This window comes from Corvus moneduloides, chromosome Z (assembly GCF_009650955.1).
Source record: "Corvus moneduloides isolate bCorMon1 chromosome Z, bCorMon1.pri, whole genome shotgun sequence".
Classification (NCBI taxonomy): domain Eukaryota; kingdom Metazoa; phylum Chordata; class Aves; order Passeriformes; family Corvidae; genus Corvus; species Corvus moneduloides.
In genome coordinates, this window is record NC_045511.1 from 20,741,200 (window position 1) to 20,766,683 (window position 25,484).

The 25,484-nt window shown below is 38.4% G+C and overlaps 1 protein-coding gene across 2 annotated transcripts; it reads right to left on the minus strand.

The window, feature by feature from the left end:
* Positions 1-780: 780 nt before the first annotated feature.
* On the minus strand, positions 781-13,006 carry SYT4 (synaptotagmin 4). Of its 2 annotated transcripts, none has more exons than XM_032097021.1 (4): positions 12,525-13,006; positions 8,946-9,754; positions 7,277-7,397; positions 781-4,275 (listed from the first exon to the last, which is right to left on the minus strand). In XM_032097021.1, the coding sequence occupies exons 1-4, from the start codon at positions 12,556-12,558 to the stop codon at positions 3,968-3,970; spliced, it is 1,272 nt and encodes a 423-aa protein (XP_031952912.1). In that variant the 5' UTR covers positions 12,559-13,006; the 3' UTR covers positions 781-3,967. The 2 variants fall into 2 exon arrangements, with proteins under 2 accessions (XP_031952912.1, XP_031952910.1); XM_032097019.1 differs by having other exon boundaries at positions 8,940-9,754.
* Between the last annotated feature and the right edge of the window lie 12,478 nt (positions 13,007-25,484).

Sequence of the window (25,484 nt, forward strand, 5' to 3'; positions counted from 1 at the left end):
TACCTGTCTCCTGGGGACAGGAGACTTGTCAGAGAGAATATGCCAGCTTATAACCGTGGAAGATGTTCTATTTTATACATCTGGCTAGTGAATCCTGTACTTGACTTCTGCTACAAGGATCAGGGATCCATTCTAGGTGTTGGAGCTCACAATGGGAGTCATTAAATGGCAGCACGTATCCCAGCTGCAGCTGCCACCTTCTTTCTCTAGCTTTTTTTTCTGTGCTAGTAAGTACTCTGATAATCTTAGAGACCACAACAGCAAAGTTTGTATTTGTATATAGCATTTGAATAAATATTTTCTCTACCTTAACTTCCAAACTCACCTGGCAACCTGATGCCTGACACAACTTCCTTGTCTACAAGGAAGTGGTATGGCATGATTGGCCAGGGGATACGTTTTGCTTCCAGAAAACAACTAGAATGACAGCAGGATAATGTGACTTGAATTTTGCTCCTTCCACATAATATGTCAGAATTCATTCTTGTTTACATCTGTATATCTGTCCCTATAAGGCCCATGTTTTCTGTCAAGGGCCATGTTCCAAGTTCTAGCCAGAGTGCAGAGTATAATTCAGGACTGATATGCAGCAAACAGCTAGGAATAAAGAACATGTGATGTACCTGGGTAGTATTTGGCAGAACAAATCTAATCCACCTCTGTGAGAAGAGGAAAACTTTGCAAGTAAAATGTGTTTTTGATAGAAACATGAGAGAGTAGACCATGAACACAAAAAATAGCAGAAATCTTTGGGAAAAATAAAGATACAAGGTGGGATAATTATTTGGGATGGGATGAACAAAAGCAGCAGTTTATTCTTGTCTTACACACGTGGCACAACATACAGAACCAGCACAAATAACTTACAAAATCTCATACACCATGCTTCCTCTTGAATAGTTTCTATTAAGTTACAACACCATAACGAATCAGGTATTTAGTTACGACAGATCTCCAGACATGGATAGTCTCCCATTCAAGGAGTTATTATTTTTGTAAGCTACTTAGACAAACATCTTTTTTTTTTTTTTACATGTTTAATACAGTACAGTATCCTTAACAGAGTTCAAGATATTCACAATGAGAATTGAATACTTTGTAAAACAGCAGAATTTCTCACCTCAGTACAGGCATACATTCGCTCTCCTGCCTCTTTCTGATTTAAAATGTGTTACAAGTCGTCTTTACTCAACTTTCCAAGCTAAGCATTGCTTTAAATGAAAAAAAAAAAAAAAAAAATCTATTTACAGTGTTTTTAGATTTAATAAAAATGTCTTTGCTTCCCTTTCCCATTCCATCCCCCCACCCCCAACAAAAACTGCCATTTATCTGGTAGAAATCTTAACCCTCAAGCTCCTATATAAACTAAAAAAAAAAAAAAGAAAATTGACGACGACTTGTTGGATGCAAAATGAAAGATGATCACAGCCCAGCATTAATTCAAAATTATGAAGTTTTATCCCCTAATGTAATATTTTGTGTTCATTGGAGACAGATGATGCCTGCCATCTGATTTCTAGAGATAATTAACTACTTATGGGCCAGCACACAAAAACCTCCATCTTTTGTATTTGCAAGATGCCCCGCTCTCTTTGATGCAATCATTTCCAGCTCAGTTCTTTCCTTTATAGAAATTTTAATAACTCTGATTGTGTTATACTGACCTAAACTCTCCCAGTCTCCATTGGATAAAACAATATCTCCCCATATCCATGGTCCCAGTGACATTTCTGGGTTGACTCAGAAGAGTTTTGCTCAGTGATTGCACGTCAAGCCCCACTGAAGCCTGTGGGCATCTTTCCTTTCACTTGGTGGCTTTGGATTTGTTCCGCTTGAACGTGGCTGGCAAACTCTAGCCCTTAAGCAGCTAATCAGCTTTCTAAAGAAATAATCAAAAAAGATTCCTCTCCTTTATACATACAATACGCAATATTTTTACATTTAGCATTATCATAAAAAGCATGTTTATGTTATTTTGAAAATGTATTTTTACAGAAATCTATAAACACTGTTGTATCAAACACATTCTCAAAAACTGGAGAAAATACTGACACAAAACCCGGAAGAGCCTCAATGGAATTCTTCCAGTTACTATTTGTCTACTTGCATATTTCATATTTCAGTGTCCTTTCCTGCAAACATAATTTGGCCATATGAGAACAGGTAAAGTAGACAACAAATCCCCAACAGTTTTAAGTAGGACCTAGGTCTGTTGTTTAATGAAACTAGATTGACATTCAATGTATGTTTGGTTTGTTCTAACCTGGCATGCCCATTCTGCTACCTTTACTCACAATGAGCAGTACCTTAATTCCCAAGTAGTCTCGTTCACTTCAACGGGATTACACGTGACAAATGACGTATGCAAAAATACTGAAAATAGTTTTCCACTTTTTTAACCCTTCTTGTGTCAACAACTAGCATCACTATCTTCTTCTTTATACATATTGTACTTGAACATGAAGTAGGACTAATACTTGCAAACAATTCTGTATCACAAATTAGTGCACAAACTTTAGGAAATAATCTGCTTATAGTTGTGCTATAGTTCTGACGGCCTAAAAACCTATCTGGTGTGACCAAGACTAAATTTCACAGGTCTAAATGCTTTATTTGTACACTTGTTATTGTTATACTTGACATTTCCTCAACCTGACACAATTTAAGTTTAAATAGACATGTCACACTGACATGAAATCAGAAAGTTATTTTCCCTTACCACCACCATTTTCAGTAGAGTCAGTAATGTACATTAATTCATATAATCAAAGTGAAATGCACCTTCCAAGTGCTTTGTCTACATAATATTGGAGAAATTATAAGGTAAATTTGGTTTCTTCTCCTGCAAAATTTTAAAAATGCACTGAAGTTCATATATTGGTACTGACTGTAATGGCATTCATTACAGTCCAGGAAGTTAAACACAGGAAATTAAACAGCAGAATAAGGTTTTCTTTTCTGTCTCACTATTTTGTTTATTCTTTAATGAAACTACCAAAAAAAAAACAAATAAAAAAGGCAACAACTTTTCTTTAATGAATGGTTAGTGAATGGTTAAAATATAATTGGTGAAAAGTAATTGATTCCAATATCCTGTAGGTTACCTCATCTCAACAGAAATTCTTTTGTATGGCTTGAAATGTTTAAAGTGTAATCCTACCTAGAGGAAAAAAATGCAAGCCATATCTAACCCCAAATTCTAAATATACTGTAACACATACAGTCACCCATAAAGGAGCCCTTTTAACAAAAAATGTATGTTAACTTGATCATCAATTTGAAATATGCATCTATTTTGGTCACCGTAATAAAACAAATTATATATATAAACTTACTTAAAAAATCCAAGTGTAAATAATTATATATTATTTTGACTATTAAAAAAAATAGTTTTATACAACATGATATGTAAAGCAAAATGCTGAAAACATGTTCATTCTTTGGGATGATCAAAGTATAAGTAAACAAAACTTACAAATAATGATTGAATTTTCATAAAAGAAGGTTTTTTGGTGGAGGGGTAGAAGGAATTCCCCCCCCCCTTCCTCAATCCCCATGGCTTTTCTAGATCCATCCCCTTCCCTAATAAGCCACAGGTGAGAATTTTTTTGGATATATATAAGGTTTTCTTCTTCTATATATGAGTCACTAATAAGTGACTTTTTCAAAACTTTGAGATTTATAGTGCTTCAGAATTTACAGGCTACTTAAACTCTAGAAGAATATGAATCTGAACTAATTATGCTAAAGTTTAATGAAATAGAAATTCCGTTATTTACTGTGAAAATTAAGTTACCTTCTGTTCTGATAACTCAATCCAATTTTATTTCAAATCCCCTACCCCCTTTGAAAAAAAAAAAAAGTTTTGTAGTTAAAAGCTTGTAATTATATGTAGCAAAGAAAAAAACCTGCTCCTTGCCTATGGAAATATATATAGTTTTTTAAGATCCAACCCCTCTCTAAGCTGCTAACCATCACATAACATATGCCATTTGGCAATTTGTCTCCTAGGATATTCACAAATTTCTTTCCAGTGCTCTCCACCTGTTCCTTCTGCTGAAGATCCCAAGGTTAACCGGCCAATGACCTCATTCCTTGACCCCCTATCTGAATCTAAAACCAGAAATTCAATGCTGATATCATCAAGGCCCTCACAAGGAATGTCAAAGACAAACAATTCATTGAACACTGCATTTGGGGTGCACTTCTTCACATGGGTTTTCTTTTTAGAAATTCTCTTCTTGGCATGGTACAGGTTCACTTTGACATAAGGATCTGCAATGAAAAGAAAGCACAGATCAGCTATTGAACAGTGTTGTTTAGAAATTCCTTGATCTAGTTTATGGAAAATTCCATAATTATCCAATGCAATTACATCACAATGAGTAGATGTTTCAGGTTATTAAAGACGATTCATCTCATCCTTTTTTTTTTTTCATCTGAATGATCCCCATTAATTTCCCTTTATGGTCACCAAAATTATGCTCAAGGGAGGCAGGGGAGTTTAGACCATGGTCAAATACAGCTGCTTCCTTCATGAGATAAATCCTGTGCTGAAGTTCATTAAACCTAACAACATCTCTACCACATTCAAAGATGGTCTGAAAGTGCACAAAATTCTAATGGTCTCTGAAAAATATGTATCATTACATATTTATGTGTAACAGAAATTTGCTTTTCACACATTCTACAGGTGTATAATCATCAGCACTAATCAGACTCATGAAAAGAAAAGCTTCAGAAAGGAGTGAATAAACTTAGGCTAAGATAATGGATGTGATATTTCTGCTGGGGTTCTACTGAAGTCAATTAACCTGATTAAATTGAGGCCACCAATTGTTATTGAACAAATCTGACAATAAACTTTAAATGTAAGGGTATGTTTGCTGTGGGAGTGTGTATCTGACTTTACACCTGTGCTGTACTACTGTTGAATATGGGAAGGGAAAATGTTCATATTTTCAGCTGTCTACCAACTTCGAGTGTTTGCATTCCTCATAATTATTTAATTGTTGTGAGATTCCCTTGCTATTGTCTTCAGTAATGGCCATATTTATTCTTTCAGAGGGAACATTTTAAAACGGAACCCTTTCAATTACCTTGGCATTTATTCTGTGAAATTGCGGGCCTGTTTCCAGGTTCTCATGGTGCCTTGATGTAGTACAAAATCTTTTCTACTGAACCCAGTCAAACATGATAGTTTATGTAAACAATCAGCCAAGTTAATCAAGAACACTTGGATACTTTTTTAAAAGAAGTACTACTAAAACTGAACAGTATTTATAAATGTTATGTCACAGTTCTCAGACTGAAATGGTTAGATGAGTAAAAGTTATATTTTTCCTTGAACTGACTATAGTCTACCAGAAGTGGGATGTAATAGAGTACCTCTTTGCTTTCATAGTCTATTACCATAATGAACATTTCAAAAACAGGGCTTAATGGAAACACTCACTGGCTTCAAAATTATTGTATGCCATGCAAGCATCAGAAATATCAAAATCAATATCTATCAATGGATTCATACTGGTTTCCATTTCTTTTTAGAGGAAGTTTTATGACTCTTACCTCTGACCAGCTACTAGATAAGGCTAGAGAGTTCCAGATTTTTTAGGTCTGTTAGGAGACCTCATCATCAGTGACCAAGGAAATCAAGGAGATTGTAAAAATGGAGCAACTTCTGAGTATAAAAATATTCCCCTCTTCTCAAGGAGATTGAATCGTGCAATTTTTTATTTTATCCCACAGAAGCACCATTTCACCCCCCTCCTTTTCCAAGACTACTGTTGGGATAAGGGGAAAGTCACAGAGCAAATTATGACTGTACTGAGTGCGGTATGCTACTGACACACAAATATCTACTGAACCTGGCCTTATTGATGAACAGAAAATAATGAAGAGCTGTTTAAATGAAGTAGGTGTCCAGGTGCAACATGACTGCCTGTAGAAATACTACATTCCCATTATAGTTAGCAAGGCTCTCCTGGGGGAAGCAGGAAAAGCAAACAAAGTTTCTGGCTTTAGTCGTAGGAGGTGCAGTAAACAAGTGTGTAGTTTGGTTGCTCTGTAGGGTCCAGGTGGATGCTGTGACCAGGAGGGCTTTTTTTTATCAAGTTATTTTCCCTCCTGAGTAAACATCAGGCAGGTCTGTTGAGATCAGCTTGCTGTCATGATGCCTTCATGAAACCACTACCGTCTCCTACGACTTTGGGCTCAATTTTTAAAAGTACATATCCTCTCTTTTAGTCAAGTAAATAGTTGGGCTCCATATATATCCTTTCTCTTCCCGATATGTGAAAAAAATTTAGATCCAAAGGAAGATTTAAATGAGACCTGATGGGAGTTATCTACAGCTTTGTTACATTGGGTTCAGGATGGGTTAGCTTTCTAGGTAAATCGCAGTATGAGAAATAGAAAAACTGTATTATTGGCTGCAGTGATAATTATTCAGTGTTTCCCAAAACTACCTCACCTTCTGCTTCTTTCAAAATATCTAGTGAAATGAAAGACTACCGGTTCTATAAAGAAGCAGCAGCAGATGTGGTACTACAGCCCTTTGTTGTGTACTGTTGGTTTTGTGTGGCATTCTTATATATATAGGGCATTAAATTTTATACTGTTATTATGTTATATAGCCTTCTAATGTGTCTTCTATATGCAATTCTAGAATTGGCTTCAGAGGAGGTTCCACTGAATGAGAAATGGCAGCAGACAAGTAGAAGAGAGGATAAAATCTGATCCCTCTTAGTGCACCCCAAGTTTGGCTCATGATAAAGCATGAGTGTGATGCTGCAGCCTCCTCCCAGCACTGGCACAGCTCACCTTTTCACCTTGCCAAATAAATGTTAGTGGGCCAAATTCAACACAGAGGTAAGTGGCTGCTTTTATTCTGAGATAAATCATATGATGATCTCACTCAATACTGATCTTCTACAAATAAACTCATTTTTTGTCATAAATAAAAGCTTTTGGTATCTGCAAACAATATCCTATGCTTATGGCAGATGGGTTCTGTTCAAGACAATCATAAAACTCATTGGTTTCCACTCCTAACAGATGCCACCTTTTCTCGATGTGATTGAAGAACAAATTTGTAAAATACATACCCTGGAAATAAAGCATTGACCTAGATATGAGTAAAATGAATAGGCTGTAAATAATAGAAACACCGTTTCTGCATTTATGGAATATTTTTAGTCTTCAAAATGCCACATTTCAGCTGTCTTTTGTCATTCTGTTTTATATTCTCAGGGCATATTCATTATTAAACCATTACCTGATAATCCTGACACATCAGATTTAGGTAGATGCCTGGCTTTTAGAACGACGACAGTGAGTGTGTTTGTTGTAGACTGATAACAGAGAGAGACCAGTAATTCTCCACGCCCAGATGATTTCTGAGGAAATTAAAGGGAAAAAAAAAAAAAAAAAAAGACAACAAACTATTTATAAGCAATTATATTGACCAGGCTTTAAGCCAGAATTAAGATTTATGGAGTTTCACAGAAGTGTATGTTCAAAAACTGTGTAAAAGGATGTAACACATGGTGCTATTCTGATTTACATAGTGACTATAATTTCTCTCTATAGTAGTTATATAACTTTTCTTATAATTGGTTATTAGACTGAACAAAAATAAATAATAAATAAATGGAAAATGTATGCTGACATGTCATCACTATCTTCAGAGAGTAGAACTGAAATCCTGAGAAAAAAATCTCAGTTAAAAAGAAAATTATCTTAAGCAAAACAAAATTCCAGAAAGATATATTGGAGAGGAAAAAAGTCCAGTACAGGTACAGAAAAAAATATTCAGTAAAGTATTTTAAACAGGAAGGATTCAAAGTGTCAGTGAAATCTTATCTACTGACACTTTCTAAAGCAGTATAATATACATGGAATAAAGATGAGATCAAAGATTTTCTCTATGATTATTTGATTTGAATTTGCAGTAGTAGTTTATTTCAAAGGGAGAAGGAAGGCAAGAGAAACAGGAAAAGATAGTACCTTATATACCAGAAAATCCTATAAGTTTTCAACAAAAGATCAGTAGCACAGTTATATTTGTTGCCATATTGTGATAGGATTGCAAAGTAACAGTATTAGCTATAAGTATGTTGTCTAGTCAACATTTATTTTATTTGGCAGTATGCTTGTCATTTGAAAACTATCATGTTGAACGTCAATGCACATTCCACTTCCTTAGCAGAGATTTAAGAGATGTTTTTGTGATGCCTGTGCATTTCTGTGGTTCAGCTGGGGTGGTTGTAAATGACCATTACAATCTGAACTGAGACAACAGGGTATGAAATATTTTCATCCCAGTGAAGTCAGGACATTTTGCCAGTGACTCCAGCAAGTCTATGGCTTCTCCCTTACTACCTTTAGTAAAGGTGCAGCCTGTATCACAATTCATGAGAGACAAGGTGTTGAAAGCACCAGTGTGATGCTACAACATCACCAGTATGATCTCTAGCAGGTCCCACTTCCATAACTAAAGACTTCCTTAAGAATGTGCTCTACAACCCCTGTAGTTGTAAGATTTAAGAAAGAATGATGTCAAATAGGAAAGGAGAGGGAGGAGAAAGAAAATAATATATAAATATATATTTTCTTTCATTTAAAAGCAATTAAAAGCAAATCAATGTGGATTGAATCTGCTTCACCTGGATGGAATGGGTCCACTCAAACGTGCTGGACCAGATGAATAAGAAATTAGAGCTTATGGCATTAGCAATGTCTTTCAACAGGCTTTTTGTAATGGTTTTTTTTTTTATTGTATTTGTGTAATGGCTTCCTCACACTGCCATTAGGAAAGCATCTCAGGAATTGCATGCTGAGCTTTTCTGCTTTTCTTTCCAAGATGGCAGCAGCGTTACACAAGAATCATAGCTAACCCTAGCACAACATTTTCAAACTTCGGATAAAAAATATGTTACCCTAACATTTCTTTTGATGATCTCTCTGTCCATTAGCAGCCTTCCTTCTGAGAGTTCAATTCCAGCGAGAGGGATGAGGACTTCTCCAATGACATCATCTCTGGAAAATCTGTCGAAGCTCAAGACCATGAAGTGCAGTGTTAAATCTTGAATTTGGCTGTAGGGGATCCCATAAAACGTGAAAGTTTCATCGAAAGCTGGATCTAAGGTTTTTCTCAGCACTCTGGTTTTCACCTTGTGCTTTTTCTCAGGCAGAATTGTCATTTTGATGTAGGGATCAGAAGTCATTGACTGTTCATCCATTGCTGGCAGCCCACGAGCTTCTTTGATGTTCACTACAAATGCTTTTTTCTCAAAGTTGTACTCTAAGGAGAAAAAGAGAGTTCCTAGCTTGTCTTGTTTATCTTCAGATGACAGGGAAGTGATGGATTTTAAGCTATCAGGGGACACTGAATCTTTCTTCCTTTCTGCAAAGTGCTTAGGAGATGAATTTTCAAGATCTGGAGAGCTCTGCATTTTTGTGGTTGTTTTGGGGAAATTGCCATTTAGATCTCTCTTCTCCAGGTCAAGGTGGAGAGAATTCTTTGGCATGGCTGATTTGTTCTTTGCTTCACTTTTATCATCTGCTCCAAACTTTTTCTTACTGTTGAGATTCTCAGGGTAAATATCAACCCCCTTCAGAACATGGACAAACTTGTATGGAGGGGTCTTATTGGATTTGGAAGATTTGCGTTGGCAGCAGATCCAAGCAAAGAGGGAAACAGAGAAGACAAGGCCAAATGCACTAAAGATGCCAACCACTGTAGGAATTTCATCTGCAAATCAAATAAATAGCAACAAGCACATAAGCAGCAGTACCTTGAATTCTGCGTGATATTTAATAAAGCAATAATTTAGTAAAACAAATTGATACGAGATGGTGATATCAGAAGGGTTGACATACTGGAAGTGCTCTGCATTGTACATAATGCTCGCCACCTGCAGGCAGCAGTGTGCAGTCCCAAATTAAGGCACACTTGTTATGCTAGTATTTTTCCATACACGAAGAGTTAGGGAGGAAAACACTATTCCCATCCTAATAATAATCATTGCTCATAATTTCTCGACTGTCTCAACCGTCTGTGTGTAGTTTCTGAGCTTATATGTATGTGAATAATACCAGCTCTCAGCTGGTTTCAGCTTTGGATTTATGGAGGTTTGTTGTTTAGCCAAAACACACTCTGAAATATGCATTACTTATAGATACATCATCTGCTTTTCATAGCGTTTCCTAGAATACTCTATACACTCAATTAACTAATTTTTTATGGTCTGATCCCATAATTGCCTGGAGGTATCTCTTGAAAGAAGTGAGTTTAATTGGAGGTTATAGCACTCAACAGTTTCACTGGGATTTTTGATACTTTGCAGGAGGAAGTCTATCAAGAAAACTTAGAATAATTATATACAAAGTGTCTTTTCCAGATGGATGTGACATTAGGTAGTCACCTGTGAGTTCAAAGCTGAAAAAATCATGTTAAGTTTAACACTGATAACCACTAAGCTTTACATTTAAGACACTGAAGCAAAGCTTGTGGGGAGGTTACAGAACAGGTCTGTACTTCTTAGGAGCATATAAGAGAAAACATTAAAACAAAATTCTCTGCAGTTTTAATATGAATCCTATACTCACACTGAATAAAAAGGAACCTGAGCAAGTGTTACAACCTCCATTGCCATGTGTCATTATTTACATATGGAGTCTCATTAGCCCTTCAAAGCATGCATCGAAGGGTAAATGAGCACAACTAATTGGAAATCCAATTTTGCCCATAAGTAATATTACTAAGTGAGTTTAAACCTCCCACAATGTAACAATCAGAGCTTAATCTTTATTCTCTGCAACTGTGGATGGCCAATAGAATATTAATGTCATGACATTGTTTATGTATAAAGGCAATTATGTAACACTTCTGTTTCTCTCTGGTCATTCTGGATGAGCAAAGGAAAACTATTCCCCTGTATTACTAAATCAGCTTCATTCAGGGACAAGCTGGGCAGATAAATGGGCTGCCAATATACCTTTGCTTTTTAGTGGGATGATTCAGAAAAAAAAATAGACAACAATACTATCAGAGCAAAGTAGGACATAATGTTCCAGCACAGAAAGGATCAGGCCTGGCTATTAATTTTTTATGACAACAGTCATGTCACTTTCCTGACACCTACAAGCTGTACTAGTCTATATACTTAATTGCAAGAACTTAATGAAATGATTGAAAACCACATATATAAACAAAAAGAATTTTTCCTAACTTAAGCACGTGGCTTTGAGTTTCAAGAATTCCCTGGGCTGCAGAAATTAAAGTATACATGGTATAAAAATAGAAAGCTAAAAGTAATTGAAAACTAATCAGAATACTTTAATATCTTTTAAGAATGGTTTGTACATTTACAATACTTTCTCATGAGCTAATAGACTTTTTATAGTAATGGATATTACTATAATTATGTTCTACTTTAATTCTACAGCTACTGAAAGTAGTGGTAGAATCAATCTGACATTTATTATTAATTATCTTTCTTAAATAAGTAATTAGACAAGCATGATGTCACAAGCGTGGTTAGAAACCTCAAGTGGGTGGCATAGGAGAGAAGATGAAATGGTAACTAGAATGGTTTTCTATTTACAAATAATTGTATCACAACATTAATTTCTTGCTTTTGTCGTAACGTAAATCAATCGGTTAACATTCAAGGCAGTGCATTAATAGAAAACATCACCTACTGGTTCTGGGAGAAGTTATTATTCCAGTTATGTGATATAAACCTGGAGTCTCTTCACCTAAGTCAGTGGAATGATCCTTGAATCAAACCACTGCTAAAGCAAGTGTAATATAGGCTAGACTCAATATTTGTCAAGCAGAGTTCAGAAACATTCCCACTTACTGCTTTTCTGACTAAAGCAACTTATGTATGCTTTTTATAAGTGCACATCCATGATTGTTTCTGAGACTTCGGTACCACACTACATCCAGTGCATAGAAATGACCAAACTGAAAAGTTCACTGTCATCTTTGTTATTCTCAGTGAAACTGTGCTGGTTAAGATGCAGCTGTTCAGCTAAAACCACTGAAATCCTCTTTTTCATCTTCCTAGCAATGTCCTTTCACTTTAACTAATGATTGACCTACAAGAAGAATAAAAGGAATGGCAGTTATTCCAAAAATGACTTGAACAAAGATTTTCTCTGTGGCACAAAATGCGTTTACATCATCTAACTCTTGATGCACGTTACTTGAACAGAGACACAGAAAACAACCCCAAATCTCTCTCATCCAAAACCGCACCTACAAAAAATCTCTTTATCTCTTCCGGTACTTTACTGGGGAGAAGGAACGGGGAGGGAAGAAGCAAGAGAAATTAGGGACAGAAAGCAAATTCACACAACTTCTGAGACCTAAAGAGAACTGGGGGAAAACCGGGTCCCTCCCAACAAGCTGCGTGCTGGGAGGCACCGGGAGGCTCAGCAGAGGCTGCTGTTCTCCCGGGGAGTGGAGGGGAGCACCGCCCGGCCGCGAGTGCGGGGAGCCGGGACTCGCTTACCGAACTGCTGGCGGCTGTCCGCGATCGGAGCCATGTTGGTGGCGAGCGATGTCCGCGGAGCTGGAGCCGCTGTCCGCGGTGCTGGAGCCGCTGTCCGCGGTGCTGGAGCCGCTGTCCAGGGTGCGAGAGCCGCCTCGCCGGATGCCAAGCGACCTGCCCGGGGCACCAAGAGCACTGCCCTGCTGTCCCCCGGCTCTCCGCTCTCACGGCGCCTGGGCAGCCGTCTTTGCCACCGCAGTTAAAAAAAAAAAAAAAATAGTAAAGAGAGGAAAAAAGGGAAACAACAACAAAAACCACCCAAAACCCGGAGACACGAGCAGTGGGGACAGTGGAGGAGGAGGCTGCAAGGGGACTGGAGGAGAGGGGGGAGGGGAACCTTCGGTCCTCCCCTTTGCACACTGATTTGCAACCCCCTTCCTGTTTTGGCTCTTCTGAGTAGCTCCGCTCTGAGACTGAGTACGTGGTTGAAACCCAAATTGACGCAATCCTGACGCTACAGGGCTGAAATCAGCACCTTTCCCGCCTCCCTCCCCCCCTCCCTAGCCACCACACCCTCCCTCCCTTCCTCTCTGTCTCTCTCTCTCCCTTCCTACACCCTCCTCCTACCCCCCCGTCCCTGTCTTGGGATTGAACACACACTCATCGATTATTTTATCTGCCTTGCTGCAGGTTATGAGCTCCCCCACACACCCCTCAATAGGACACAGAGTGAAATGGCAATGTCTGTGATTCAGTGCACCCTCTGAAAGACATGGGTGTGCCTTTTTTTGCCAGGGTAAGATCTATTTATTTATTTAATTAACTATCAGCTGTACAGGTCACAACAATGTGAAAGAGTTATCAACCTGAGACAGTCCAGACACCTTCTCTCCAGCTTCAGGGCACACGTTTTTCTTATGACTGACGTGATACATTTACTGAATTTGAGTCACGAAAACTCTGGGTGTGACTTGTCCCTGTGCATCCTCCCTGCTTCATCCCAACATCCACCCCCATATAAACATTCAGCCCCTACTTTGGAAATCCTCTTGATCTTCCTGCAGGTCTGGGAAAGAGATGACTTTACCTAGATACTTCTGCATTTTACTGGTTTAGATGTCTGTCTCCCAGTGTGAACTGAGAGTGTGGTGGAGAGGCAGGGAGAGTCTGGCAGACAGGAGAAATGGGGGGTGGGGGGGGAGGGGCGTGAACAGGACAAGAAAGCAGGGCTGCCTGTAACTAGAATGTCTACAGTGTGTAATAAACCAAGCTAACTCCTCGTGAAACAGAGCTGCAAAAGCCAGCACCTGGCATCTGACTCCTCCTGGATTCAAAACGAAGTATAGCAGCCAGGTTTGGAGCTAATTCTTCTGCATAAATGGGAAACAGGTGTTGTTGCTTCTCCAAATAATGAAATCCAGACGCAGACATAGTCTGGCATGGCCTTACTCCATGATCAGCCACTTGGAAGCTAGTATGACTTGCCCCATTTAAAAGCATTTTCTTCCTTCTCAGTGAAGCTCCTGTGATTTTAGAAAAACTAAAGTAGGAATGTCATGGAATCATAGAATATCTTGAGTTGGAAGGGACCCACAAGGATCATCAAAGTCCAACTCTTGGCCCTCAGCAGAACACACCAAGAATCCCACCATGTGCCTGACAGTGTTGTTCAAAGGCTCCTTGAACCCCCTCAGGTTCGGTGCTGTGATCATTCCCTGGGAAGCCTGTTCCAGCGCCCAACCACTGTTTCAGGGAAGAACCTTTTCTTAACATCCAGCCTAAACCTCCCTGACTGAGCTTCAGGCCATTCCCTGATGCCCTGACAATGGTCACCACAGAGGAGAGATCAGTGCCTGCCCCTCTGCTGTCTCTCATGAGAAATACACAGAATACATACAAAGTTGTATCCAGTGATGGTATCCCTCCTCAGTCTCCTCTTCTCCAGCTGAACAGATCAAGTGCCCTCAGCCACGCATGGCTTCCCCTCTGGATCCTTCACCCTCCTTATAGCCCTCCTTTGGACACCCTCTAAGACCTTCGTATTTTTCCTATGTTGTGGCACCCAAAACTTCACACAACATGCAAGGTGAGACCACCCCAGTGCAGAGCAGAGCGGGACAATCTCCTCCCTTGCTGGCAATGCTGGGCCTGAAACCCTCCAGGACATGGGCCTGATACCCCCCAGGATGCCCCTCCTGGCTGCAAAGGCACTGCTGACTCATGTTCAACTTGCCACTGACCAGAACACCCAGGTTCCTTTCCCTGGCACTGCTTTCCAGCATCTCGTTACCCAGTCTGTCTGTACATCCAGGGCTGTCCCATCCCAGGTGCAGAATCCAAGGCTTTCCTTTGTTGAACTTCATACAGCTGGTGATTTCCCATCTCTCTCATTTGTTGAGGTCTCTCTTTAACAGGCCTCTTCAAGAGGCCTCTCTGCCCTTGAGGGAGTTGACAGATCCTCCCAACTTGGTATCACTAGTTAGCCTCCCTTCAAGTCAACATGACAATCTGGTGTAAAAAACACATGCCTCCCTTCAAGTCAACATGACAATCTGGTGTAAAAAACACATCTGAATGAAGTGCCTGATGTATCCTGGGTCTTGAGAGTCCATTGGTTAATATTGTCTATGCTTATCTACTTCTGTTGTACCGTCAGCAACTTGGTCTCAGTATACACCTCCAAAACTGTTGCAGGAACAGCCATACCCACTACCCTAATCATCACTACATCCCATTCCTTTCAATAAAGTGCAGAGTATGGCTTGCCACCACTGTTCCTCTTACAAACACCCAGAGTACAATGAACTCAGGTATAAGAAGACTGAAGAAACTGTTGTAGAGCTCTTTTTTTGATGTGTTTTGGCAGCACAATTTGATTTGGAATCTTTGGATTCACATGTTGGCAACCAAACCAAGCAAACCTGGCTCAGCTTTTTTCGTCTCTCTGGAAATCTTTATTTCCCTAGCCCTGCTATCCATTTCCCTTTCTCTGTCCAAAATCCAGCCTTTCTCAAAATGTGCAGACATTGAAAGTAATCACATTTGATTTTAGACTACATTCCAGGTATACGAGACTCCAGACATGACTGAAATAAACAAAATGCTGAAAGAAATTTGGAGTTAAATGTGTATAACTGGATTATTGGATTATTGTAAATTACTATGTCTGGACTTTAAAAACAAAAGACTGAGAATCAATATATGGTATATCCTGATAGTGCATTTATCCTCTTTGAGCTGGGATAGGGTGAGCATAAATATTATGCTGACACTTGAATTATTGTCAATTATTTTTGAAGCTTTTTAAATTTTTTTTTATTTTTGAATAAACCTCAAGACTTCCTTTGTTGAAATATACATCATTTAGAGGCCACATGGAATTATAAAAAATGATCGATTCAGATTTTCTTCTGTTTAGTTTCTCACAGGTCCCAGGGATATATAAAAATCTTTATACACAATATGTACTTTATTTTTATAATTCACAAGGATTATTTTCTTCAGCATTCAGTCTTTTTGCTTTTACTTTTCTTTTCTGGGACAATGCTGATGAAATGGGGAAGATACAAATCCTTGTATTTTTTTTTTCTCCTTTTCAGAAAATCATGATAGTTCATTATAGGTTTTAGACACCAGTTCAAAACTGAATGGTAATTTGTGCTGTACAAACATGGAGTAGAAAGCCCTTCCATTCATCTCAGTTCTGTGCATGTGTATCACTTTAATAAAGGTAACATAAAAAAGGTTTCACAATAGCAGGTCTCTGTCTTTGTAAACTTGGACTGTGTATATACAGAAGCGTGTGCAAACATGTCTATAGATATGAAAATAAGTATATTTTTCTCTTTATTGCACTGGTCAGTGACATAGAAAATAACCGTTTTTTTGCATCATACATGAACCTTTTTTATTTAATATGGGACTCCACTTAATGGAACAGAGTTCTCATCACAGAAAATACTTGAGGAGGAGGTGGAGCACTGAGTTGCTGACACATCTTGAGACAGACACACGTTTGCTGCCTGCGTTGTGCAAGCACCATCTAGTGTACATCTCAGACCCACCAGCGCTGGATGACGAACGTGCACTCCTGTAGGTACTACAAGCACAAGGATACATAACCAGCTCATTGCTGATTCATTGCACTTCTGACAAGTGTCCAGAGAGAAAATAATGTGAACGCTGTGTGTTTCTTAACCAATTAAGTGATGGCCTTTCAGTCCTGCAAAACAGTAATGACTCTTCATTTCTGGGACTGTAAGTTCTTCACATTTCCCTCTGTTCTAAGGCAGCATTGTGTATACTTCCCTTCACTCAGTTTGCAACAGGCTCTTCAGCATAAACTCAAGCTAGGAACTCACTGCCTGGGTAATATTCCCTTCCTTTTCCCAGCAAACAATGATCTCAAACACTTTCAGCTCAGACAGAGAACATTAATAGCAGCTGGTTGAGATTTTGCTTGCACTGAATCAAAATGGATTGATCATCTGGAAAATATCACAGTAGGTGATCTGGCTGACTGTATTACAATGAGACCTTCTATGGTCTGAAAACCAGGTTACTGGTGCACATGCATGTGCAGAGCATCATCCTGCTACTCCATGAAGAGGGTGTGTGGTTGCTAAGTGACAGAGACTGTACACTTCCCAAAGCAGATACTCGCCAAGTCCCCAAATACACATATGGGGCTGGAAATGGTGGCCCGCCACCTACAAGTGAACTGTCGCTGTTTTTCAGATCCCAAAGCCTGTGTGAGAAGAAAACCTAATCCTTTCCCTTTAAGAAAGAACAAAACCACAACATTTTTTTAAACAAGTCCATCCCCTCCCCGATTCCCAAAAGTCAGCCAACATTTAAAAATAAAACTCAGAGATTTATATGTATGAGGTGAATCTGGGAAAATAGCCCCTTTCCATCTCTGTAGAATGTTTCCCTGGAGCTTAGATAGTTTTACATTTTCAAAAATAGCATATAATTTTGAGTTCTGCAGTTGCCAGGTGCCAAACTATAGACATTAATTAATACTATTCAGCACCTATGAAAATCAGGCCCTCCAGCCATGCTTACAAAATAAAACCTCAGCAAGAACACTGATATCAGTCCCTCGTTTTGGGAAGTGAAAAGCATTCAACACTTCTGAAAGTCAAACAACTTCAAAGGTATCTACAAAGGATTTAGGTAGTCATACTCTGCTTAATTTCCACTTCAGTTAGCTCCACAATTAGACAGTAGAAAGGGGCCAGCGTCCCTCCCCATCTTATCTCTCAAGCCTTTGACACTTCTTAAATGCCTAAAGGCAAGTTTTTGAGTGCCACTCACACAAAACCCTGGACTTGTCACCTGAAGACTCACCTTGCTGCCTATTTGTCCATATGACTTCATTTCCCTAGGTTGTTACTGAATTCATCTGCACGCATTTTAATGTTCAGTGCTACAGTGTAATACTTTGGCATGGCTTCCAGTTTCTGCTGAAGAATGGTGTACACTTTCTGGACTGTATTTACCAGTCCCATATGGCTACACCAGATATCACAGAGCTTCCAAAATCGCACAAGAGGTATGGATTTTGGTAACTGAATCATCCTCTAGCACATGCACTTCATCTAAACATCTAATTTTAGGCCCGCAAATCTAGAGATGAACTTTTCCTTCTCTGGGACTTGGTCGAATTGCTTCTGAACATGTGTCTAGAGTCACTGAAAAGCCCTAAACTTTTGCACAGAACTAGTGACTACAAGACAGCATGAACAGGACACCTCTACAGACCTGGAGCAGCAGCAGAGGGTGGGGTAGAGGTGCCTGCTGCAATGGTTGGTCTAGGCAACCTGCCTCAAATTTCATTATACTACGTCATTTAAGCAGCTGAGGAAATCCCCTATCTCAGCTACAGATGTGTAGAAGTGTAAATTAATGCTTTCAACATGAAATTCAGTCATGCTCCAGGGATCACTGGAGCAGGTTGCCCAGAGAAGTTGTGGATGTCCCGTCCAGAGAGGTCTTCAAGGCAATGTTGGATGAAGTTTGATATGGTAGTTTTAAGGCTGACCTCCATTCCTAAGGCTTTATGAGGAGTCTACAGTTGCAGTTGCCTTGTCTCACTAGAAAAAAAAGCAAACAAGTATTTTCCTTCTCCATAATGGCACTGTGTAGACCAGCATCTTGATAGGATTTTAAGACTGAGTGAAAGATACAATTTCAATCAATTAGAAGTGACTTTTATATTGAAGAAGCAACATTGGTTGTTTGATTGGTGACAAGGATCTTCCACAGATGAGCAGTACTGCCATGCCTTCAGAATTGGGCCAGCCTCCACAATGTTTTGCTGAGCACACAATGGAATTTATTTTGTTTTCCTTTTTTTCATTTTAAGACATCCCTGCAGTTCTACATGGTGGATGAAGAGAGGGAAAAAGCTCTCACTCTTCCCATTAATTTTTTTTTTCAGATTGATTTAAATCCTTATGTACTGAAACTCACAGTCTTTCCAAAGTACCTATAAATCAGGTCTCTGGGGGTTACTGGCACATTTGTGTAACAAGGTGTCAAAAAGCAGACCTTGGTCTTGGAAGCAGCAGCTACTAATGATCCCTATGACATTTCTTACTTTATTTTTTTTTTTATTTTTAAGATAAATTTTACCAGGCAATATATCACATCAATTGACAGTTTTACTTTCTTAAAAGCTAGATTCTGCTGGTCTTAATGTGTAAAAGTTCATGTGTGAGCTGGTAAAATTACTGTGCCTGTACCTGTTTTATAGGTTCTGCAGTCTAGGTGAGTCAGAACAACTCTCACACTTTCAGCCAGATCTATAAATACCTCAGGAGATAGAATACTCTTTAATATTAGTAACTTCTGCCTGTAGAGGAAAAGAAAATTTAATTTCCTCTTCAAGTAAAGGTTTTGATAACAAACAATGCTGAAAATAGGAGGCAGAATCAGAATCTTATTTTTGTCATGGATCTCTTTTGCCTGTTACTTAGCACTAGCAGTTGAAGTATAACTCAAATAAAGAAAAAAATGTTTCACTAGAGAAGGACAGGCTGAGATTTTGGAGAAGTATTATGGTATTTGAAGGCTCAAATTAATTTTAAGTTCTTACCTAATTAATTCAAATTTCTTTAGAAATTTCAGCCTTAATTGACAGAGAGGCCTTTTATGTTTTTATTTAATTAATAAATATAAGGACTGAAAACTATGCAAACCCAGAGGTTTAAGGCTTAAATCTCACCTAACTCCAGTTTCATGAACTTTAATATAAAATTCAAGCCTTCAAGTCCGCAGTGGACTTACATTTAAGACTGAACCTCTTGCGAAACCTTAGAACAATAAGGACATCCTGTAAAATGTTTTCTCATCTGGCCATGCTCCAGAATGCTTGCTCTGCTATATGAAGAAATGAGGTAAGTAGTCAATTTTTAACCCCTGTTCACCTGTTTTGTATCCTTTCCTCAGACATGACTGATGGAGCAGGCACCAGACAAAAGCATCTAGAGAGCCTTATATCCTTCTAGGATATCAGACATTACAGCATTCCACCAGGAAGTTCAAAACTTCCTGTGCACCTAATTCTTGCAGAAATATCCTGATCAACATTCTTTAAAACTAGAAATGGACCTAATGATAATTTGCCAATGTAATACTTTTCTGGGTCAGAAAATAAATATGCAACATGGGTTGCATGGGAAGACAGGGTTTAGATCAATCCTCAAAGGGCGGAGATGTACTTTCTCATCTTCCTTCCAAGCCCTTCTCTATCACAGTACCAATGGCAGCTGAATATTACAGGAGCAAATGATTCATTCCAGCAGGAGGTTCAATGTTTAAAGGCTCAAACCCTGGAGAAATTCTCTGAAAATCAGACTAAAGGCTCTGCACTACAGAGGGAATTTAGCAAGGGCAATTGATGCAATAGATAACACTTTCTTAACAGTGCCTTTTGTCTGGTCTTTAAGGATTACATGGTACAATTCAGCAAAGGTATTACCGTTAACATTTACAGAGTTTAATTGTGGAAATGCTGCAACGTTTACTTTTCTGTATAGAGGAAACACACATAAACTGGAGTCACAGTAAAAAAGAGAGGAAGGGAAGGAAAAAGAGGTTTTTTAAAGATAAAAACCCTGTAAAAATCCATATCTACAAGTAAATATTTGATCCCAAATATTCTGCCCTTAGTGTGTGTCTTCATCAGATGTAAAAGCTCTGACTGAAGTTCTTAAGGCTAACACACTACAATTTAAGCATACAAATTAATATTACAATGTGTGGAGCTTAGATTTAAAGATCAAGTACTCCCAAAATTCATTGAAAATCTGATACCATACTGTTACATATTGCTCTCCATTCCAAGTGATGTTTTCCCGACACAGTGTGTGCTCTTTGGGGAAGAGAAACATATCAAGTAAAAAATTGAAAAACAGTGTCAGTAAGATCTAAATTTTTTAAGGTGGGGTGGGGCTTCTGCAGCCACTACAGAAATAAATGGAAATTGTAGATGAAAACCAAGTGCACCATCCAGATAAAAGCATTTATGAGACATACTTTCATTTAACTAAATATAGCATTAGGATTTCTGAGCCAAATTATTTCTACATCCGTGCTATGAAGTTTGAAGTATATGTGAAGTTTAAGTGATCATCCTGAAGCCCTCTGTTTGTAATCCATACAAATCTGCCAAATGGTGAAGGGTTCAATTCTTCTTCGGTGCTGGAAGAAAGTGGGTACCTTCCTCCCTGTCTGCTTCTTCCCACTATACATCCTGTATGTTGATGGATCCAAATCATTCACATTCTAACCAGTAACAGATAGAAATGAACATTTACTCTTCAATATGTCTGTAGAATTCTCTAAAATGTGATTAGGATAAAATCTGAAGCCTGAATTTGGACAAATTTTATTGCAAACTAATTCAAAAGCAGAACACAAGGAGGGAGGGAAAAGGAAAGAAGGGAGGAAAAGAGGTTGTTCAGCTCTGTAGGACAGCAAGGATGAAAAAAATTAGTAATGTAGTGATGCAAGCGGCTGACAAGCCAAGAGAGGAATCTACGACTAGAATTCTGCTCTGCTGAATTTGTGCTTAATATGGTACGCATCACATCTCGAGAGCTGCTTTTGTTAGAGATCCTTGAGAACATGAAGAGTGCTCGATACAGCTTTCACTTCATGCAGATAAGTTTAAAGGAACCAACTGCTGTAATATTAAAAAAAAAAAAGGAAGACAGACAAAACAGGAGACCAACAGTCCAGACCTTTTATGTTGAAATCTAGACAGTGTTTGAATTGCTGACAAGCATAAGTAAAGTTTTTTTCTGTATTTTCACACAAGATTTTGGGTTAAGAAAGTAATTCTGTCAGATGCAAATACATATTGTTAGGAAAAAGGAACAATACATTTTTTTTCATTCAATAAGAAGTAGCAGAAAATAACTTTATGCATTTTTTGTTGTTTTTCATTTTCATAAGCAGCAGATAGAAAATTACCTCCATTATTATGCCATCAAACAATTCCTAGTGTTTCAGTGAGCCATCTACTTTACATTTTTGATATTTACTAACATCCTGAATAGAGAGATTCAAATTCTCCTAAATTTTGCAGTATTAAAGAACAGTTCAAATAATATTTTTGAATTTTTTTATTAGATTGTAAGATTTGGAAATGTTCATAGGCTTACCCAGGTTCCCTGAATTCTTTTCAATGGGATTCTCACAAGGAGAACCTATATTAATAAAATTTAGTGAGGAAAATTCTTAATACTCCTCTTGCAATTTAACTAGTAGGTAGACAAAAACCTCTTAGCAAATCTCCAACACTACTGTACTCAATATTCAGACATGTTGGAGTCCAGGTTATCCATGTCGTGGATTTGCTCGTCTTGTGCATGTTTATGCACCTCAAAACACTTTATAAAATTACACCCACCCAGAGGAGCTTCAGCTCATTCTGATGGGTGTTGCAAGGTGTCCCACAAACTGACACTTTAAGAAAAGAGCAATATTTCAGTGGAATGACATAGCTGAGAAAACACAACAGAGATTTTGATTACAGGAACAAAATATGATGATACAAACCACAACCATCAAAAGCTGTAATTAAGTATATGACACATATTGAGGATTACACATCAGTACAGATTAATCTTGGCCCTCCAGCCTCATCTTACTTGCTTGGCTCTTTCATGGAAAGCTTCACTTTCGAATTAAAGTAATGGAAGTATGTTCTCTGTCTAATTGGCCATATGTACATGAATTCTGCTTGGCATGGTTTTCCTAAGAAAATTCAACAGAAACTGAATTGTCTTTATCTTTCTGGAAAACAACGTGACACAGAAAATGTACTTCCTGTTGCTCATAATGGAAGTCTTTCCCTCAGAAATCTCCTCTTTCCAATGGCAATCAAGTTAAATAAATGAAAAATGATAGCACAATTGTCCACTGTAAAATCTGTTTACAGAGACGGATGTGACAGCAAGATGTAGTGTTCCAGGACTCACAGGAAATTTGCAGAAAAAAGTATTCTTAGAATAATTTAAATGCAAGCGTATGACCATGGAATGTTACTCCTAGATGATATGAATACTAACAGGACAGGGTTAACTTTATGGAAGTCAGCGGAAAATCATGACAAGGAGCATGAGGAAGACAGAGGAGTGGGGCTGTGCTTGGAATTTGTTTGGCTGTAGGATGTGGTAAGAACAGAAGGAATATAGTTGTAAGTTGTAGACCAGCAGGCAGTAACAACCTCCTGCTGGCACCTTTGTGACTGACTGTGATACTACTGACACCAGTTCCAGTCCCACCACCAAACTATGGGATGGTTTTCTTCAAGGACTAGTTGTGTATTTTGATTTGAGAAATCAGTGGAAACTAAAAAGCAAAGCACATGATCAGAATCTGCAAATTCTTAGTATCTTATTAAGGACCCCCATTTCACCAAGGTAGCAAGTAGACACGTTAAAAGTAAACACATTTCTTCAGAACTGTCTTCTTAAACCTCTGCTTCTAAATTTCACCCAAATGTCACTTCAAGAACCCAAAGGTTTTCTTAAATGCCTGCAAGAAAAATTCAGGCCATCAGTCTGCCCTAATTCAGTGTCCCACACCAGTCCCAGAGGGCTCGTGTTTTCAGACTTCTTAGTACTATATAGTAGTTTATGTTTTTTTAAAGCACAAGCCCTAGTTACTTCAGCCTTGTTGCCATAGCTCAGCTCCACTGCGTTTCATGTTTGAAATCATACTTAGATGATTGAAGTGATGTGCCCACCATCATATAAGAAAGCTGTGGCAGATTCAGTGAGGAAATTCTCTGGGGCAGCAATCAAATTCCTTAATACTGAAAATGTCCAACATTTTAGTCTGATTTCCTAAGGGGGTGAACCTGATGTGATGGCATCTCTTCTGTCTCTGTGACTGATTCTTTCTGTCGGTCCTCTTTCTCACAATAACTTTGGATCCGTCTGGCTGATATCAGCCAAACTGGACAGACGAGTAGAAATCTTAAAGATATTAAAGTACTCATGACTGAGATGTACAAAAATACTGCCTAAGGATTACACATGCCTGCTCAAAAATATTACATTCTGCCTGACCAACTCAGCTGCTAAGAGGCAAATGACCAGTCACTCTATTCACTGCACTACCCGTAGTGCTTCTTGTCTAACAGACAGGCCAAAAAGAAACAGGAACATGGAAAATTATTGGGAAGGAAGTAGATGGTCTTTGGCAAGTAGGATGCATAGGGCAGAAAAAAGGTTGGTTTTGTGGAGGAGGAGACGAAAGTTCTGCCTCACTTTCTGAAAGAGAAATCTTTATTAGCCTGTCATATTTTTTAACTCATAAGAATGGAGCTCTAGAATGAATGACCAGAGAGAGGTAATAGGACAGTTGGAGGATCTCAGTGAGGAAAACACTGGATGGTAAATTCACTCATTTTCAGAAATCACAAAATTCACCTGTCTGCTGTCACTAGAGATGTCCTAAACACAGGAGGAGGAAAGGAACAGATTTTGTGCCTCATTGCTCATTAGGAATTTTACACCTCAAAAATAATTTGTCCCCAAGTATGTTTTTGACCACCACGAGTATGCCCAATATGCTGGAGATCTGTTCATAAAAGCTTTCATGGTATTTCTTCCTCCTGTTTTTCTGCAGGTCTGCAAACGTGTGAGTTCACTTTACAACCTTCAATTAATTCTGTTTACAAGCTCACTAGTCATCAGTCCCTCAATCCAATGCAAACAGGACTTCATTAAGTTTTCAGATTATATTTTTTTCCTTTTCAGGCTTCAACTTTGTTTACTATTTTCCTTTCAGCTTTTGAGATCGAATCCTACTAACAGCAGTTTGCATTATTCCATGAGCCTGCTCCCTAGGATACATCAGTTTTCTGGAGCAGATAGGGAACCCATGTACATAATTCCATCATTAAGTAATTCCCAGGGAGGGACTGAATTAAAGTGGCTCAGTCAGTTTGCTAAGGCCAGATCCCTGCCAAATGCACAGCCTGTACTACAACACACAGCTGTGAAAAGAAAATGATTGCATTATTATGGTTTTAACTGTGAGTTTTCTGGGAACAAAACAGAAGATTGTTTCTCTAGATTGCCTATAATAGGAGCTATTTGAGCTGTTTTGGCTAAAAAATTTCAACAATATTTTGTGTGGTCTAGCTATGTGTTCAGTCCATGCACAAAGCACCATATGTACATAAAGTTTTTTAGTCCACATAATTATGGGTTTGTAAAGTTGTGAGCAGCTGTAAACAAGGTCTTAAAATGCGTAACATCAATTGTACTTTTTAGCAGGTTACTAAGCTGTTCTGGAAAATAATATCAGCTTATGAGAAAATGTGGAATTTTGGCAAATTTTTTCTGGCAGATTTTTTTTATTTTTTTTTTGTTTTTTTGTATAGTAGAGCTATTGCAAAGCAATACAAAAACTCAAGCTAACAGCAAACAACAGCTAATTGAAGACTTCTAGATT

What these genes read in the sequence shown, in the direction of transcription:
- SYT4 (XM_032097019.1), bottom strand. Translation starts at nt 12,558, where the DNA reads ATGGCTCCGATCGCGGACAGCCGCCAGCAGTTCG. An exon ending in TCATCAAAAGAAATGTTAGG is followed by an intron (nt 7,398 to 8,939) that starts GTAACATATTTT and finishes TAATTTCCTCAG; the next exon opens with AAATCATCTGGGCGTGGAGA. An exon ending in TGATGTGTCAGGATTATCAG is followed by an intron (nt 4,276 to 7,276) that starts GTAATGGTTTAA and finishes TTTTCATTGCAG; the next exon opens with ATCCTTATGTCAAAGTGAAC.